The 12,495-nt window shown below is 42.7% G+C and overlaps 1 protein-coding gene across 1 annotated transcript in view; it reads left to right on the top strand.

Annotated features, from left to right (window-relative positions):
• The first annotated feature begins 2,631 nt into the window (after positions 1-2,631).
• The window catches only part of LOC139759397 (DNA (cytosine-5)-methyltransferase 3C-like), a 170,258-nt gene continuing 160,394 nt past the window's right edge, over positions 2,632-12,495 (top strand). The window contains exons 1-3 of the mRNA XM_071681481.1: positions 2,632-2,635; positions 3,180-3,320; positions 8,286-8,435. Of these exons, the coding sequence (XP_071537582.1) occupies positions 2,632-2,635; positions 3,180-3,320; positions 8,286-8,435 (295 nt within the window). The remainder of the gene's footprint in view (positions 2,636-3,179; positions 3,321-8,285; positions 8,436-12,495) is intronic.

Below are 12,495 nucleotides of genomic sequence, written 5' to 3'. Positions count from 1 at the left end.
AACTGAAAGTGGATGGAGAGAGATGGGCGATTATTGGTGCCTATGTACCTGATCATGAGAAAAAAGATCATGAGAGGCAAGTGTTTTGGGAGCAGCTGAGTGAGTGTGTTAGCAGCTTTCATGCACGAGACTGGGTTATAGTGATGGGTGATTTGAATGCAAAGGTAAGTAATGTGGTAGTTGAAGGTATGATTGGTGTACATGGGGTGTTCAGTGTTGTAATTGGAAATGGTGAAGAGCTTGTAGATTTGTGTGCTGAAAGAGGACTGGTGATTGGGAATACCTGGATTGAAATGAGATATACATAAGTATACGTATGTAAGTAGGAGAGATGGCCGTAGAGCGTTATTATACTATGCATTTATTGATAGGTGTGTGAAAGAGACTTTTGGATGTTAATGTGCTGAGAGGGGCAACTAGAGGAATGTCTGATCATTATCTTGTGGAGGCAAAGGTGAAGATTTGTAGAGGTTTTCAGAAAAAAAGAGAGAATGTTCGGGTGAAGAGAGTGGTGAGAGTAAGTGAGCTTGGAAAGGAGACTTTTGTGAGGAAGCCCCAGGAGAGATTGAGTGCAGAATGGAAAAAGGTGAGAGCAAATGATGTAAGGGGAGTGGGGAAGAAATGGATGTATTTAGGGAAGCAGTGATGGCTTGCGCAAAAGACGCCTGTGGCATGAGAAAGGTTGGAGGTGGGCAGATTAGAAAGGGTAGTGAGTGGTGGGATGAAGAAGTAAGATTATTAGTGAAAGAGAAGAGAGAGGTGTTTGGACGTTTTTTGCAGGGAAGTAGTGGTAATGAGTGGGAGATGTATAAAAGAATGAGGCAGGAGGTGAAGAGAAAGGTGCAAGAGGTAAAAAAGAGGACAAATGAGAGTTGGGGTGAGAGAGTATCATCAAAATTTAGGGAGAATAGAAAGATGTTTTGGAAGGAGGTAAATAAAGGGCTTAAGACAAAAGAACAAATGGGAGCATCGGTGATGGGGGCTAATGGGGAAGTAATAACAAGTAGTGGTGATGTGAGAAGTAGATGAGTGAGTACTTGAAGGGTTGTTGAATGTGTTTGATGATAGAGTGGCAGATATAGGGTGTTTTGGTCGAGTTAGTGTGCAAAGTTAGGTTAGGCAGCCACCCCCCCTCTCCTGAAATCCGAAATGCTCCAGTATCTTAAACTTTTTTAGATAGCGACATGACTTTCCAAGTGAAAAATTCCACACCTGACCTCACTTGCCCATGCTGGCCTCTGATGCTCTATTAGTGCCCGTTTTATTTTTACAAACCATTGTCGTCACCAGACCTATGTGCATTACTCACTGCGTTTTTGCCTGTTCTCTTCTCTTTGGTACAAAGATATTGTTGAAAATGTCAGAAAGGCCTGCCGATGATGAGGCTGCAATTGTTCATTCAGTAACCAATAGTGAAATAGCTGAAATGGCTCTGACTCAAGGTGATCATGATAAGCGACATCGAAGATGACTTTGTTAACACTACAGAAAAAGTGCATGTAGATGACATGGTTAGAATGTGTGATGTATTTATTGAAGGACTAGAGCAGTATGCATTCATAACAGAAGAAGAAATCATGTCAGTTAATAAAATCAAATAGAAGCTTTTAAGACAAAAACTATTGTTAATGAGGAAGATAACTCTGGAGGAAACATTTTAAAAAGCTGTGGTTGTGACAGTTTAGCTTTCTGATGGTTAATTGTTACACAAACTTTGTTTCATGTGCAAAATGTGCAAAATTATTAAAGATATTGTATATCTTCCTTCAGGCTTGGTGTATAAAGTGTATATGAAGCATAAATGGATTTTGTGTTTAGACTTGGATCCCATCCCCAAGATATCTCATTATTTATTATCCATCATGACAGATGTGGAAAACAGTATGGTATGGAAGTGATTGGGTTTGAGTGAGACACCTCAAAGTTTCAACTGTTTCTGTAGTCTTCCTCGAGTGATACAGATTCCAGCTTTCAGCTGGACCATATTGCCCAGCAAGTGATGGTTACCCGGTTGGTCGAAGGCCTTGACGTGTTGTTCTCTGATTGAACCTTGTTCACAGATATCTTTGCTGCCTGACATGACCTGCAGATGAAACCATATCTTGTGTTAACGTTGTCTTTAGTAGCGATGTCAGCCGCTTCTGATGTCTTTGTTATTCGTTTCTTAGGCCCTCATGTAGTATTCTTGTCTCGTTCCACTACACGGATTTGCAGCAACGAGATCTGCTTTGTTTACATTGTAATGTAAACAAAGTGGAACTCGTCGCTGCAAATTCACGTAGTGGAACGAAGCAAGAATACTGCACAAGGGTTTAAGTAAACAAATAAGACATTTGAAGCAGCTACATTGCTACCAAACACAATTTTAACACAAAGTCTGGATTCATCTGCTGGTTGCGTCAGGTATCGGAGATCACTGTGAATAAGTGGAGGTAGCAGGACAAGTGTTCCAATCAGAGAGCAACACAGCAAGATGTCTGACCAGGTGACCATCACATGTTGGGGAATATGGTCCCACTGAATGCTGGAATCAGTATCTCTTGAGGAAGACCATTGAACAGTCAAAACGTTGAGGTATGTCTCAGCTCTAATCCGTTTGTTTCCATACCATCCTGTTTTCCATAACGCATTATGTGTAAGCAAATGTTCCAAAATCTGAGAAAAAACAAAATCCTAAGCACTTCTGGTCTCATGCATTTCGGATAAGGGATACTCAGCCTGTATGTACATACAAGCTCTCAGCTTCTTACGATCTGTTCGACCTATGGCCGTCCATGCATACAACCAAAAGGATAGATTAAAAGATAAAAGTGAAATATGAACCAAAGAATCTTAAAAGGTAAAAGGAAACTTCAGAATCATATTGTAAAGCTGATTAATAAAAATCAAGATAATCATGATAGAAATTGAGTAGGATAAAAGACTACTGTATGGATATACGAATTCTATACATGCCATGCTGACATACATCCGACTTACGTCCATTTCGAGATCCAACTTGTCGGTTAGAACGGAACTTGGATGTATGCTGGGGAGGGGATGTATAGTGTCAATGAGATGGCTGAGATTAAGACATTTAGTTGCCTATGCCCTCTCAGCTAAAAAAGAAAAAAAAAGTAGTGGTAATAATTACACCTATTACATGGGAAAATGTATGTATTACAAATTCTTTATTTCAGACTCACACACTAAAGAAACCCATTTTTTTTCTAAGGAATTTCGTCTGCAGTCTGGATTGGAAGCTTTAGATTTCAAAGAACAATTGCTGAAGTGGGCTCATAATGGCTTCCCAAATTCAGTAGATTTTAAGCAAATGAAGGGTGAGTTCAGTAGAGTTTTTTGTCGTTTGATATATTTGCAGACTCTGCCACATATGCATAGGATAAGGGTAAATTGATAACATATTGTATTCTTCCTTTCTTCAGAAGTCTTTGAATTTGAAATTTAAGAACTCTTAACAGCCCTTTTATGCATTTTCCCATGATACACAGAGTTGGTACAGAAATTTTCCTTAAATGAGATAGGATGATATGTTAGCTAAGGAATACATGGACCTTAACGTACTTCACAAAAGTTTAAGGAATAGATGGTGTTACGAATTCAACACTTATTCAGGCAAGGTCGCCAGTAACATATGTTACAAATACTACTGTTCCTTGGCTTGCAAGGACGTTATAGATTTGTCAAGTTGCACAACTCAGGATAACACAATAATAGTTATGGGATTGAATTAAAGACCAGCATTACATTAAATCTACTTATAATGAAAGAATTCAAGTGTACAAAGATAGGCACATAAATCAAGCATGAAACATTACGTTAACATTGATCATAAGAGTTAACATTAAACATGGGGTAACATTCGTACGTGACTTAACATTCCAGATAAGATTTCAAGCCAGGAGTTCTCTTTCCTCTAAGGCAGTTCTAAGATAACATTACACTGATAATTATAACAGGCTTACAGCACAACACTTGGGTAATAGGCTTATAGCACAGCAGGGCTTACAGGCTTACAACACAGCAGGACTTACAGCAGGGGTGGACCACTTACCTCGCTGGGCTAGAAAGAGAGAGACTCAGCGGGTGTCATGGGTATATATTACAGTAAAGACAAGCGTTCCCTGCTAGCTATACAACCTTACATTTTGATTGGCTATGAGCCTCAAAGTATTCTGATTGGTTGGAGGAACAGTCACACAAAACTGCGTGGATCACCCTCCCTCTGGTAAGCCTACAGCGATGACATGTCCAGTACGGTGGCGAAATATTCCGCAGCTGATGACAGCTTACTCCCCCCCCCCCCCCCCCCCCCCCCCCCCCCTCCTCGGAGAAGGGTCGGGGTGCTCAAGGACAAATGACCATCTGGTTTCAAAATAAAATTAAAATTAAAGTATTACGCCTAATGCTTGGTGTGAACTGACGCTCGGAGGACGTCTCAGAGGGAGGCCTTAATCCTCGTCCTGATAAGAAATATCAATACCATATGGACACACACACGTTATATACGCGAACATGTGAGCACAAGCACACGTGTTCCGTAACACCCCCCTCCTTAAAGGAGAAAATTCCTGGAAGAGGAATTTTCTTAAGAGCGGGATAAACAATCAGCTAACACAATCTGTTGACACATGAGATGTGCTGAAAATAATGTAACGTAAAAATTGCACATAATATAACAAGGCCCATCTATTTAATATTGACTCCGTTCCCGTAACTTATGAACATTTTGAAAGGTTTGGTAGTCAGTACACTCTGATTGGCTGAAGAACACAAATATACAGTGTTATAATACAAATAGGAAAACAAAGGTTACTTCTATAATTGCTTGAAGAACACATACACAAAGCGCTACAATACAAATAGCAAAACAAAAGTTCCCTCTTCTTGGTGGGGGCTATATGTTTGGGCTCAACCTTCTTTCCGTCCTCCTGCATGGGGACCTTTCCAGCTTTTACAACACTGGCGGCATTCACAGCTAATCTGGTTGGAGCCTGCAAAATAAAACAGTTGAAAAGTAGGGTTCCTAACTAAAAAGAGAGACTGTCTCACACTGCTCATTCCCAACATCTGATATCATTCTTCAACAAATCTGTCAGAGGGGTTACGACTGTTGCAAAATTTACAATGAACATCCTATAGTACCCAACTATATACAAGCAACACTTCAGTTCTCTCACGCTTCCGCCCGGGTCCCAAGTCTTCGAGGCACTCGCAGCTACGTCGTCGACTTCGTCACACACGGCTACTGCTGGACGTAAGATGATGCAGACTGGCACCGTCGGTTCCAAGGGTGAAGGATCACGACTGAAATATGGCTTAGGCATGTTGACGTGGCATAATCTCCGACCTCTGCGCTTAACAGGGGTAGAGACAAAGTAATTTGAGTCTCCTACACTCCAGATAATGGTGTAGGAACCCTTAGAAAGGACAACCAAGGGTTGACCTGACTGCTGTAGTAGAAGCATCACCTCGTCGCCCGCCTCAAACCTTCTTAAACGAGATCGTTTGTCATACCATATTGTCCTCCGTTCCTGAGTCTCTCTTGAATGGGCGCGAGACAAATCCTCAGTCTCACCCACTGAATCTCGTTCAGTCTCGAAACTAGCACAGGAGGTATCACACAGCTTCTCCTCACTGATTTCATCCTCAGGGAGAGTCTTCTCTCTTGAATGGGCATGAGACAATTCCTCAGTCTCAACGGAGTCTACGCCAGGGGAGAGGGTATCACACAGCTTCCCCTCACTAGACTCGCTCTCAGGAACAGTCTTTAAGTCCGCCGTCTCAACGGAGGTTACACCAGGGGAGAGGGTATCACACAGCTTCCTCTCGCTGGCCTCACTCTCATAAAGAGTCTTTAGGTCCACTGTCTCAACGGAGGCTACACCAGGGGAGAGGGTATCACAGCTTCCTCTCGCTGGTCTCAGTCGGGGGGAGAGTCTTAACTTCCTGCGTTTCAACGGAGTCTGTACCAGGGGAGAGGGTATCACACAGCTTCCTCTCGCTGGTCTTCACTTCCTCCGTTTCAACGGCTATGTCGTCAGGCACATGGCCTGCCGTGCCAGCTGTCATCGACCTAGCAACATCGTGGTTGGAGACTAACTCTGGGACTTCTTCGTCAAGCTGCACTGCCTCCGTGGACTCCACCGGGCCCGTAGGCAACACCGGCATTGGGTTCATCTTCCCTCCCGCTAGGTCACTGCCTAACACAAAGTCCACACCTGAGACAGGTAACCTATCTACAACCCCTATGAGAGCATGGCCCGTGAAGAGATCTGTTTCTACCCTCACATCGACTAGTGGAGCTTCCTCGGAACCCGACAATCCATCTAGCAAGACTCGGTCTCCAAACTCTCCTCGCGGCACCAAGCCATCCAACATCAGGGACTGCAGAGAACCAGAATCCCGTAATACAGTTACTTTTCGTCGTACACCACATCTACTAACATAGCCCTCAGACAGGAACGCATTGTAGTTCCCACAGAACGGATCCTTAACTACTCTCTCGCAACCCCTCTTTTTCCTAAGAGCAGGGACAGCCTCACCTACTTTACTAAGTGGCCCTAAAGTTGAGACGAGATTCACCGGTCTACTCACGGTAGAATCTCTAAATTCCTCCTCTCGAGCCCAGCAATCCCTCACCTGGTGCCCAGCCTTGCCACAATAAAAACAACTCTTAACTCTGTTGGAGTATTTCCCCTTACTTTCATGAGTTACCGGCAAGGTAGCAGCTTCAGGTGGGATTACATAATCATTGGTCCTCCCTCTGCTGTCGTAGCCCTTTAAATGCCTGCCCGCGTCAAGTTCACTGAACTTCGGTACGAGATGTAAGTTACCCAACTGGGACGACACTGGTCCTGATGGTGAAGCGTTAAGTCTAAGTTTTTCACGTTCGAGAGCTAACCTAGCTTGTTCAGTCTTCTTCTTCTGCACTTGTAACTGTGCTTGTGCATTGACCTTAGCTATCTCTAGCTGCTTTCGCCAATAACTGAGATCAACATTAATATCACTAGGGATATGGGGAAGAATCGAGACTTTGACCGACGTTAATGATTGAGCGGTATTGTCAACACTGATCAACGACATGATTAATGAATCAAGGAAAGAGATTCCGTTAAGGCAAGAAATATCCTGGCAAGGTCGCCAATTTATATGTTACGAATTCAACACTTATTCAGGCAAGGTCGCCAGTAACATATGTTACAAATACTACTGTTCCTTGGCTTGCAAGGACGTTATAGATTTGTCAAGTTGCACAACTCAGGATAACACAATAATAGTTATGGGATTGAATTAAAGACCAGCATTACATTAAATCTACTTATAATGAAAGAATTCAAGTGTACAAAGATAGGCACATAAATCAAGCATGAAACATTACGTTAACATTGATCATAAGAGTTAACATTAAACATGGGGTAACATTCGTACGTGACTTAACATTCCAGATAAGATTTCAAGCCAGGAGTTCTCTTTCCTCTAAGGCAGTTCTAAGATAACATTACACTGATAATTATAACAGGCTTACAGCACAACACTTGGGTAATAGGCTTATAGCACAGCAGGGCTTACAGGCTTACAACACAGCAGGACTTACAGCAGGGGTGGACCACTTACCTCGCTGGGCTAGAAAGAGCGAGACTCAGCGGGTGTCATGGGTATATATTACAGTAAAGACAAGCGTTCCCTGCTAGCTATACAACCTTACATTTTGATTGGCTATGAGCTTCAGTTACATTCTGATTGGTTGGAGGAACAGTTACACAAACTGCGTAGATCACCCTCCCTCTGGTAAGCCTACAGGGATGACATGTCCAGTACGGTGGCGAAATATTCCGCAGCTGATGACAACTTACTCCCCCCCCCCTCCTCCTCGGAGAAGGGTCGGGGTGCTCAAGGACAAATGACCATCTGGTTTCAAAATAAAATTAAAATTAAAGTATTACGCCTAATGCTTGGTGTGAACTGACGCTCGGAGGACGTCTCAGAGGGAGGCCTTAATCCTCGTCCTGATAAGAAATATCAATACCATATGGACACACACACGTTATATACGCGAACATGTGAGCACAAGCACACGTGTTCCGTAACAATGGACATTAGCATACTTAACATAAGTTAACTAACAGTTCTGTGATATTTACATATCTGTGATGTATTTGTTGCACACCTGTCTCTTCATTGTGTTAGAGTTTTATTAATCTGACAAATGTTTGACATACTCTAATAATTATAGTTCATCTTTGATTTTCTTTCTTTGATTATATCATGTCTTTTTCCTACAGATGCTGTTTTGTCTCCCAAGACGAATGAATGCTTGAATTGCATCAAAGAACATATGAGGAGTTCCTTTCCATCATCTTACTCATCATCTTCCTCTTCATTCAGTTTGGATTCACCAAATGCTGTCGAAAAAAAGAAGTGGGAACTCAAAGGTGCATATAAAATTTCATGACTTTTTTTCTTACTTGATCGCCCTTTCCCGTAATAGCGAGATAGTGTCAGGAAATAGACAAAGAAGACACTTAAGCATATATATACATATATGCACATATGTAGACATATATACACATGTGCATAATTCATACTTGCTGCATTTATTCATTTCTGTCGTCACCCCTCCACACATGAAATGACAACCCCCTCCCGCCGCATGCCCGCAAGGTAGCGCCAGGAAAAGACAGCAAAGGCCACATTCGTTCACACTCAGTCTCTAGCTGTCATGTTTAATGCACCGAAACCACAGCTCCCTTCCCACATCCAGGCCCCACAAAACTTTCCATGGTTTACCCCAGACTCTCCACATGCCCTAGTTCAATCCATTGACAGCACGTCGACCCCAATATACTACATCGTTCCAAATCACTCTATTCCTTGCACGCCTTTCACCCTCCTGCATGCCCAGGCCCAGATCGCTCGAAATCTTTTTCACTCCATCTTTCCACCTCCAATTTGATGTCCCACTTCTCCCCGTTCCCTTCACCTTTGACACATATATCCTCTTTGGCAATCTTTCCTCACTCATTCTCTTCATATCACCAAACCAGTTCAAAACACCCTCTTCTGCTGTTTCAACCACACTCTTTCCATTACCACACATCTCTCTCACCCTTTTATTACTTACTCGATCAAAAAACCTCTCACCACATATTGTCCTCAAACATCTCATTTCCAACACGTCCACCCTCCTCCGCACAACTCTATCTATAGCCCACATCTCGCAACCATATAGCATTGTTAGAACCACTATTCCTTCAAACATACCGATTTTTCCTTTCTGAGATAATGTTCTCGCCTTCCACACATTTTTCAACGCTCCCAGAACTTTCGCCCCCTTTCCCCACCCTGTGACTCACTTCCTCTTCCATGGTTCCATCCGCTGCCAAATCCACTACCAGATATCTAAAACACTTCACTTCCTCCAGTTTTTCTCCATTCAAACTTACCTCCCAATTGACTTGTCCCTCAACCCTACTGTACCTAATAATCTTCCTCTTATTCACATTTACTCTCAGCTTTCTTCTTTCACACACTTTACCAAACTCAGTCACCAGCTTCTGCAGTTTCTCACATGAATCAGCCACCAGCACTGTATCATCAGCGAACAATAACTGACTCACTTCCCAAGCTCTCTCATACTCAACAGACTGCGTACTTGCCCCTCTCTCCAAAACTCTTGCATTCACCTCCCTAACAACCCCATTCATAAACAAATTAAACAACCATGGAGACATCAGGCACCCCTGCCGGAAACCGACATTCACTGAGAACCAATCACTTTCCTCTCTTCCTACTCGTACACATGCCTTCCATCCTCAATAAAAACTTTTCACTGCTTCTAATAACTTGCCTCCCAGAACATATATTCTTAATACCTTCCACAGAGTATCTCTATCAACTCTTATATGCCTTCTTCAGATCCATAAATGCTACATACAAATCCACTTGCTTTTCTAAGTATTTCTCACATACATTCTTCAAAGCAAACACCTGGTCCACACATCCTCTATCACTTCTGAAACCACACTGCCCTTCCCCAATCTGATGCTCTGTACATGCCTTCACCCTCTCAATCAATACCCTTCCATATAATTTCCTAGGAATACCCAACAGACTTATACCCTCTGTAATTTTAGCACTCACCTTTATTCCCTTTGCCTTTGTACAATGGCACTATGCATGTTTTCTGCCAATCCTCAGGCACCTCACCATGAGTCATACATACATTAAGTATTCTTACCAACCAGTCAACAATACAGTCACCCCCTTTTTTGATAAATTCTACTGCAATACCATCCACACCCGCTGCCTTACCGGCTTTCGTCTTCCGCAAAGCATTTACTACCTCTTCTCTGTTTACCAAATCATTCTCCCTAACCCTCTCACTTCGAACACCACCTCGACCAAAACACCTTATATCTGCCACTCATGTGTCATCAAACACATTCAACAAACCTTCATAATACTCAATCCATCTCCTTCTCATATCACCACTACTTGTTATCACCTCCCCATTATCCCCCTTCACCGATGTTCCCATTTGTTCTCTTGACTTACGCACTTTATTTACCTCTTTCCAAAATATCTTTTTATTCTCCCTGATATTTAAAGAAGGCGACTAAAGGGGATGGGAGCTTAGGGCTAGAAACCCTCCCCTCCTTGTATTTTAACTTTATAAAAGGGGAAACAGAAGAAGGAGTCACGCGGGGAGTGCTCATCCTCCTCGAAGGCTCAGATTGGGGTGTCTAAATGTGTGTGGATGTAACCAAGATGAGAAAAAAGGAGAGATAGGTACTATGTTTGAGGAAGGAAACATGGATGTTTTGGCTCTGAGTGAAACGAAGCTCAAGGGTAAAGGGGAAGAGTGGTTTGGGAATGTTTTGGGAGTAAAGTCAGGGATTGGTGAGAGGACAAGAGCGAGAGAAGGAGTAGCACTAGAGTGTAAGAAAGTATACTCTAGGTTGATATGGGTAAAACTGAAAGTGGATGGAGAGGGATGGGTGAGTATTGGTGCCTGTGCACCTGTGCATGAGAAGAAAGATCATGAGAGGCAAGTGTATTGGGAGCAGCTGAGTGAGTGTGTTAGTAGTTTTGATTTACGAGACCGGGTTATAGTGATTTGAATGCAAAGGTGAGTAATGTGGCAGTTGAGGGAATAACTGGTGTACATGGAGTGTTCAGTGTTGTAAATGCAAATGGTGAAGAGCTTGTAGATTTGTGTGCTGAAAAAGGACTGGTCTTTGGGAATACCTGATTTAAAAAGAGAGATATACATAAGTATACGTATGTAAGTAGGAGAGATGGCCAGAGAGCGTTATTGGATTACGTGTTAATTGACAGGCGCGCGAAAGAGAGACTTTTGGATGTTAACGTGCTGAGAGGTGCAACTGGAGGGATGTCTGATCATTATCTTGTGGAGGCGAAGAAGATTTGTAGAGGTTTTCAGAAAAGAAGAAAGGATGTTAGTGTGAAGAGAGTGGTGAGACTAAGTGAGCTTTGGAAGGCCACTTGTGTGAGGAAGTACCAGGAGAGACTGAGTGCAGAATGGAAGAAGGTGAGAGGAAAGGACGTAATGGGAGTGAGGGAGGAATGGGATGTATTTAGGGAAGCAGTGATGGCTCGCGCAAAAGATGCTCGTGGCATGAGAAACATGGGAGGTGGGCAGGTTGGAAAGCGTAGTGAGTGGTGGGATGAAGAAGTAAGATTATTAGTGAAAGAGAAAAGAGAGGCATTTGGACGATTTTTGCAGGGAAATAGTGCAAATGACCGGAAGATGTATAAAAGAAAGAGGCAGGAGGTCAAGAGAAAGGTGCAAGAGGTGAAAAAGAGGGCAAATGAGAGTTGGGGTGAGAGAGTATCATTAAATTTTAGGGAGAATAAAAAGATGTTTTGGAAGGAGGTAAATAAAATGCGTAAGACAAGAGAACAAATGGGAACTTCAGTGAAGGGGGCCAATGAGGTGATAACAAGTAGTGGTGATATGAGAAAGAGATGGAGTGAGTATTTTGAAGGATTGTTGAATGTGTTTGATGATAGAGTGGCAGATATAGGGTGTTTTGGTCGAGGTGGTGTGTGAAGTGAGAGGGGTTAGGGAGAAAGATTTGGTAAATGTTTTGCGGAAGATGAAAGCTGGCAAGGCAGCAGGTTTGGATGGTATTGCAGTTGAATTTATTAAAAAAGGGGGTGACTGTATTGTTGACGGGTTGGTGAGGATATTTAATGTATATATATATTATATTTATTTATTTATTTTGCTTTGTCGCTGCCTTCCGCGTTTGCGAGGTAGCGCAAGGAAACAGACGAAAGAAATGGCTCAACCCACCCCCATACACAATGTATACACACACACGTCCACACACGCAAATATACATACCTATACATCTCAATGTACACATACATATACATACACAGACACATACATATATATCCATGCCCACAATTCACACTGTCTGCCCCCATTCACTCCCATCGCCACCTCGCCACACATGGAATACC

This window comes from Panulirus ornatus, chromosome 33, assembly GCF_036320965.1.
Source record: "Panulirus ornatus isolate Po-2019 chromosome 33, ASM3632096v1, whole genome shotgun sequence".
Lineage (NCBI taxonomy): Eukaryota > Metazoa > Arthropoda > Malacostraca > Decapoda > Palinuridae > Panulirus > Panulirus ornatus.
This window is presented reverse-complemented; position numbering and strand designations above follow the sequence as displayed.